The sequence below is a fragment of the Arvicola amphibius genome, chromosome 12 (genome assembly GCF_903992535.2).
Source record: "Arvicola amphibius chromosome 12, mArvAmp1.2, whole genome shotgun sequence".
Taxonomy (NCBI): domain Eukaryota; kingdom Metazoa; phylum Chordata; class Mammalia; order Rodentia; family Cricetidae; genus Arvicola; species Arvicola amphibius.
The window spans coordinates 123287111-123294606 of record NC_052058.2 but is presented as its reverse complement, the minus strand read 5'-3'; the positions used below and the strand labels follow the sequence as shown (position 1 = coordinate 123294606).

At 46.8% G+C, this 7496-nt stretch overlaps 1 protein-coding gene across 1 annotated transcript in view; it reads left to right on the top strand.

The window, feature by feature from the left end:
- The first annotated feature begins 5318 nt into the window (after nucleotides 1-5318).
- Abcc8 (ATP binding cassette subfamily C member 8) overlaps nucleotides 5319-7496 on the top strand; it is a 69495-nt gene continuing 67317 nt past the window's right edge. Inside the window, exons 1-2 of the mRNA XM_038313551.1 lie at nucleotides 5319-5466; nucleotides 6654-6795. Coding sequence (XP_038169479.1) covers nucleotides 5319-5466; nucleotides 6654-6795 — 290 coding nt within the window. The remainder of the gene's footprint in view (nucleotides 5467-6653; nucleotides 6796-7496) is intronic.

Here is a 7496-nt window from a genome sequence, read left to right as displayed (position 1 = left end):
CAGGGCTGTGGTGAACACTGAATGGCCACAGGGAACCTGCCTCCCCCACCTGCAAAGTTCCGTTGTAGCGGCGATCTAATCCCAACCCATGCAGCTTTCTTTCCATTAAGAAATGAGGAATTTAAAGCTCCCAAACCACCCAAGAAGTTGTGACAGAGTCAGAATAAGGAATTCTGTATTGCCATATGCTGCATCATGGTGGGGACATGCTCTGAGAAATGCCACTGGGTGATGCCACCACTGAGTCCACAGCAGAGCCTATGGTGGATGATATGAACTGAGATGCCAACGGCAGCAGCAGGCAGTCTAGTCTAGTAAGGTGCCCAGTTACGGATGCAGTCCCCAGCTGCCTAAAATGTTAGGCTTCCATGACTAACATATCAAAAGAGACAATATAGCTGAGCATGTAACTGCACAAACAAAGGATAATGCAGAAAATGTGGAGAAAGCTGAAAGAAAAATCCAGCCTAGGGCAGGAAGGTTATTGTGAGCTTGAGGCTAATCTGGACCACACAGGGTTACATAGCAAGATCCCATCAATAATGAAGAAGAAGAGAAAAAGGAAGAAGGAGAAGGAGAATGAGGAGGAGGAGGAGGAGGAGGAGGAGGAGGAGGGAGGAGGAAGAAGAAGAAGAAGAAGAAGAATGAAGAGAAAGAAGAAGAAGAAGAAGAAGAAGAGAAGAAGAAGAAGACGAAGAGAAGAGAAGAGAAAGAAGAAGGAAGAAGAAGAAGGAATTACAGAGCCCACAGCAATGGCGTGGATACATACAGACACTTAAAGCATCCCATCCATAGGTAAGAGCAAAAAGGATAAGCACATGGACCTCACTTTCTTTCTCTCTTAGTGATGAACTAACTTTCTCCACTCTTACTCAGACCAGGGCCCCCCTACCCATGAATTTAGTGTTGCCCACAGAAGGCTGGGTCTTCCTACATTAATTAATAAAACAGTTTCCCGCAGACATGCCCACAGGCCAGATTATCTAGGCAGTTCCTCCCCCGAGGATCTTAATTGATTCTAGGTTGTAGCAAACTGACATTGAAAAGCTACCAGGCACTGGAGAGATGGACCTGCGGTCAGGAAGACGCCCATGGGGTTTGCAGAGCCCCTGAGCTCTGTTCCCAACAGCACCCATGCCAGACAGCTCACAGCCACCAGTGATTCCAGCTTCAGGGCCTCCGAGCTCTATTCTGACTCCTGCTGGCACGAGCATTTGTACCTGTTTTTCTTTGTCTGTCTCTATATAGCTGTCTCTCTATTTTGCTCATAAGTAAAAACAACTAAAGGAGACCATAAAGAACAATTTGGAAAGGATGAAGTCAAAGTACTGCTATTTGCAGATGATATGATAGTATACATAAGTGATCCCCAAAATTCTACCAGGGCCCTCCTACAACACCTTCAACTAAGTGGATGGATATAATATTAACTCAAAGAAATCAGTAGTCCTCCTATATACAATCGATAAATGGGCTGAGAATGAAATCACGGAAACAGCACCCTTTACAATAACCACAAATAATATAAAATATCTTGGGGGTAACTCTAACCAAGCAAGTGAAAGACCTGTATAACAAGAACGTCAAGGTTTTGAAGAAGAAACTGGAGAAGATATCAGAAGATGGAATGATCTCCTATGCTCATGGATCAACATAGGAAAAATGGCAATCTTACCAAAAGCAATCTACAGATTTAAGATAATTCCTATCAAAATTCCAACACAATTCTTTACAGACTTTGAAAGAACAATACTCAACTTCATGTGGAAAAATAAAAAATACCTAGGATAGTTAAAACAATCCTATACAATAAAAGAACTTCCGGAGTATCACCATCTTCGATTTCAAGCTGTTCTACAGAGCAATAGTAATATAAATCAATGATATTGGCATAAAAACAGACAGATTGGTTAACAGAATCAAATCAAAGACCCAGAGGTAAATCTACACACCTATGAACATTTAATTTTTGACAAAGAACTCAAATTTATTTATTTATTTTTTAAAAAGATTTATTTATTTATTATGTATACAGTGTTCTGTCTGTCTGTATGCTTGCTGGGCAGAAGAGGGCACCAGATCTCATTACAGATTGCTGTGAGCCACCATGTGGTTGCTGGGAATTGAACTCAGGACCTCTGGAAGAGCAATCAGTGCTCTTAACCTCTGAGCCATCTCTCCAGCCCAAGAAGTCAAATTTATACAATAGAAAAAAGAAAGCATCTTCAACAAGTGGTGCTGATCTAACTGGATGTGAGCATGTAGAAGAATGCAAATAGATCCACATCTATCACCCTGCACAAAACTCAAGTTCAAATTGATCAAAGACCTCAATGTAAATCTATATGCACTGAACCTGATAGAAGAGAAAGTGGGGAATAGCCTTGATCACACTGACACAGAAGACCACTTCCTCAATATAACAACAGTAACACAGACAGTGAGAGCAACAATTAATAAATGGGACCTCATGAACCTGAAAAGCTTCTGTAAAAAAAAAGGACACCATCATTAGGACCAAATGTTAGCCTACAGAAGAGATCTTCACCAACCCCACATCAGACAGAGGGCAGATATTCAAAATATCTAATGAACTTAATAAACTAGACATCAACAAATTAAATAATCCAATTAAAAGTTGGGTTATAGATCTAAACAGAGAATTCTCAACAGAACAATATCAAATGGCCTAGAAGCACTTAAAGAAATGTTCATTATCTTTAGCCGTCAGAGAAATGCAAATAAAAATGACTCCGAGATTCCATCTTACATCTATTAGAATGGCCAAGATCTAAAACACAAGTGATAGCTTATGCTAGAGAAGATTTGGAACAAGGAGAACACTCCTCCATTGCTGGTGGGAGTGCAAACTTGTATAGCCACTTTGGAAATCAATATGGTTGCTTCTCAGAAAACTGGGAATTGATTTACATCAAGACCCAGCTATACCACTCCTAGGGTTATACTCAAAGATGCTCAATCATACCACAAAGACACTTGCTCAACTTTGTTCATAGCAGCTTTTTCATAATAACCAGAACTTGGAAACAAATGAGATGTCTTTCAGTCAAAGAATGGATAAAGAAAATGTGGTACATTTACACAGTGGAGTATTACTTAGCTGTTAAAAACAATGACATCATGAAATTTGCAGGCAAATGGATGGAACTAGCATAGATCATCCTAAGTAAGGTACCCCAGACCCAGAAAGACAAATATGGCATGTACTCACTCATAAGTGGATATTAACCGTAAAGTAAATGATGACCATGCTACAATTACAGACCCAGAGAAGTTAAGTAACAAGGAGGGACCAAGAAGGGGATGCACTAATCTCATTGTGAAGGGGAAATAGAATCGACATTGCTAGTGGATGGGGGGTTCTGAGTGGGAATGAGAACCATAGGGATCATGTGGGGACAGGATGGAGGGAGAGAGTTCTAGGAGAGACAACTGGAATGGGGGGACATCTCTGGGACAAGCTGGAAACCCAGTGTAATGGAAACTCCCAGGAATCTATGAGGGTGACCCTAGCTAAGACTCCTAGCAAAGGAGATATAGAGCCTGAACTGGCCATCTCCAGTAACCAGGCAAAACTTCCAGTGGATCTGTTTGGACAGCAACCCAGCCTCAAACTCCTTGACCTACAATTTGTCCTGCTTACAAGATGTGCTGGAGTAAAGGTGGTGCAGAAATTGTGACCAACCGATGACTTGTCCAGCTGGAGACCCACACCATTAGAGGGAGCCCATCCCTGACACTGCGTGGAGGGCCAGGACCCAGAGGCTGGACAGCTCAGAGACCCAGAATAGAACCAAACATGACTGGCAAAAAAAGAAAAGTCAATAAAATAATTCTTAATGATATTCTTCTATACTCATAGTTCGTTGCCTAGCTAGTAGTGATCAGAGAGGATTCTCCCAGGTACTGATTGGAGCAAATGCAGATATCTACAGTTAAACATTAGGTGGAGCTCAGGGGATCCTATACAAGAGGGGGAGGAAGAATTGTAGGAGTCAGAGAAGTCAAAGACTCAAGAAAAACCACAGAATCAACTAAATTGAGCTCATTGGGGCTCACAAAGACTGAACAGACAATTGGGGAACCAGGGAGTCTGCATGACTGATCTAGGGCATGCGTTACAGTTGTGTAGCTTGCTGTTCCTGTGAGACTCCTAACAGTGGGAGCAGGGGCTGTCTCTGACCCAGTTGCCTGCTTTGGGACCCTCTCCTCCCGTCATCCAGCCTTAATAGGAGAGGAAGTGTCTAGTCTTGCTGCAACTTGATATACTATGGCTGGTTGATAACCACCCGTGGCCTGCCCTTTTCTGAAGAGAAACTGAGGAGGAGTACACGTGGGTGGAGAGAAGGGAGTTGGGAGGGACTGGGAGGAGGGGCGGGGACTGTGGTGGGGTGTAGAAAAAGCAAAAAAATTAAAATAGATATATTTCATAGGATTATAAAGATAAAAGAGATGAAAGTAGTTCTGCTTAATGTAGGTGTTTAGTAATTTGGGTGTGTATTATACATGTAAAATTGTCACTGTGTTCCGATGGGGGATTTTTTTCCAGGGTGTCTGTTAGATACCCAAATTCATGGATGCTTAAGTCTCATCTATAAAATAGCATTGTATTTGAATAAATACAATGTGTGTGTGTGTGTATATATATATATATTCACATATATATTGTGAATATGTGTTTGTATGTATATATGCATGCATGTATGTGTATGTATATCATCACAAGGGCAGAGGAACTGGATTTAGGCTAGCTTTTCACTGGCTATCAAGGAGACCTTGGGTCAGTCATGTAACCAAGCACCTTGCTTTCTTTATGGGAAAGATCAGTACCGGCCCTGAGGTCCCTCTGCAACCTCGTGCCAGAGTCACTTGGAAAATTCCCAAGCACTCTCCTAAGTTTAAGTTTTTCACAGTTTCTGTGAACCAAATCCGGTGCGGGCTTGTACTACTCTGTTCCCATGGGGATCCCTCTGATCTCCGTACATCCATCTGGGCCGTGCTGGGCGGATTTACTTTCGGGAATCCCAAATCCACGCACTCCGGGCTCATCCGGATCATCTTGGTTATGACTCCCACTGAAGACACCACGGTGTCTGCGCACCCAGGCACGTGCGCATTGGGTGATACCCCACCCTCACACCACAGAGCAGCTGGCGGGGCGGGATGGGGCGGGGCCAGCGGCAGGTGGGGGCGGGGCGGGACGGGGCGGGGCGGGCCATGCTGGAGGCCTGGGAGCTGCGAGGAACAGAGGCGCGGGAGGCGCGTGGAGCCCGGACCGAGCCCGTGCGCGCGCCGCCATGCCCTTGGCCTTCTGCGGCACCGAGAACCACTCGGCCGCCTACCGGGTGGACCAGGGAGTCCTCAACAACGGCTGCTTCGTGGACGCGCTCAACGTGGTGCCGCACGTCTTCCTGCTCTTCATCACCTTCCCCATCCTCTTCATCGGTGAGCGCGCCGCGGCGCGGCGGAGGGCGGGAGGGCGCGCGGCCCGGGGTTGGAGCGCGGCCCCGGCGGTCCAGCACCCGCTCACCAGTCTCCCTAGGTCCTCTGCTCTGCGTCTCCGCCCTTGTACCCTTCCCCCATCCCTGAACCCGCGCCGAACACAACGGGCACTCACGGCTCAAGCGGTCCCCAAGTTTTGTCACCGCAGGGCCTGACCAGGGATGAGGCCCCGCATGAGCCGTGAGCGGGTCGGCCACACCCTGAGTGGTGCAGCGGCGGGAGCCGGGTCACCCCTTTCCCAGGCCCGCACTGTCACCTCTGACGGGAGCGCAGGCTGCAGCAGGGGAGGTTGGTGGTGAAGGCCCGCGAGCCCCGCTCTGCTCTGTCCCGGCGTGACTGGACCGTGTACAGAAGCTTCTCCTGGACGATGAGATAGACTTGAGGTGCCGGTACCCCACTACCCCACAAATCACGAGTCTTCGTAGTGCAACTTCCCCAGGACCGTGGATCAGCAACCCCTTTGACTCCCAGCGCACTTGCCAGAAAGTGGTCTACAAACTTGGGCGCCCCAGTCAGAACAATCCTCTTCACTCTAGTCCCTCCTCTCCCAAGACCTCGATTCTGCCAGGCCAATCAGCTCTCTTCACAGAGGGTGTTGACGCGATTCCTCAAATGTTCATTTACTTTAATTAAGAGAAACAACAAATCTTAAAAATCCTTTGGGGAAGAAGGGCAAGGTGGTCATCAAACTGATTAGTAAGAAGCTGCAGAACTGGGCTACCCAGGCAATCCCAGTTCTTGGGAGGTGGAGGCAGGAGGATCGGGGAATTTAAAGCCATCCTCAGCTACATAGAAAGTTCAAGGTTAGTGTGGGCAACATTAGACCCTGTCTCAAAAATAAAAACCTGCTGCAGAAGGCATTTGCTAGTTACTGATAAAGATTAATGCTTAGCTAGAAATAGAATACATGCCTATATGTGTATCAGAAATGAAGCAGAATGGATGACCTGTCACACAAGGGGTCCATGTGCTTGCTACCTGTTAAGGACCATGCTACGGGTCCAGGCTTTGTCCTTAGACATTTAGTTTATACGCTCTGCCGTGTGGAAGTAGGATTTGTATATACTCTCCCTATCCCCCGGTGGCCTTCCTCCAGATGGCCTTCCTACCTTCTGCATCTCTCCCTGCAGGATGGGGCAGCCAGAGCTCCAAGGTGCATATCCACCACAGCACCTGGCTCCATTTCCCAGGGCACAACCTACGTTGGATCCTGACCTTCATTTTGCTCTTTGTCCTTGTGTGTGAGATCGCTGAGGGTATCCTGTCTGATGGGTAAGTGAGTGGCTGAGGAGGGAGTGGATCTGCTCCAGGGAACTTCTGGGAAAGCCCAGGGAGACCCTCACTGTGCCTGCCCACATGTCTCACACAAATCAGTACCATGGCTATTAGATCCCATAACCCTTCGTCTGACGTGACCTGTGCCAAGCCCTAGACAGACGCGAAACGCAGTCAGGAGGATAAAGGGAATGCAGATTTCTGTACCAGCCCCCTTTAAAACCATTCTAGAGCTTGTCAGAGTGCCCCCAGCTGTTGTGGATAATGTCTGGTCTCTTCCTCAAGTGACTGAACTGGGTGAGAGGACAGTTCAGCATGTCACTTGTTTTCACCGAAGTCGTTTCCTTGGTCCTCATTTGTTTGTAAGATTCAGTCCCTGGATCTCCAGGCACCCATGTTTGTCACTGTACAGTCCCACCGACCTCTGGCCCCATTCTTCTCCTCACTTCTCCTGCAGATCAGAACGTGTGTTCAAGTCTCAGTTTGCAAAGCTGTCAGGAAGACTCCATGGGTGTCTGGTGACATCTTCGGTGTTGGTCCTCTTTGTATTCACAGTGCAGGGCACACCAAAGCTCTGCTCACATTTATTGTATCCCAGAAAGATCCATAAAATGATAGCAAAAAGACATGGTCTGGGAGGAGAGGAGAAGGCAGTGTTAGACGGGTTCCATGGTGGAGGGGGCTTTGGAGCTGAGCTC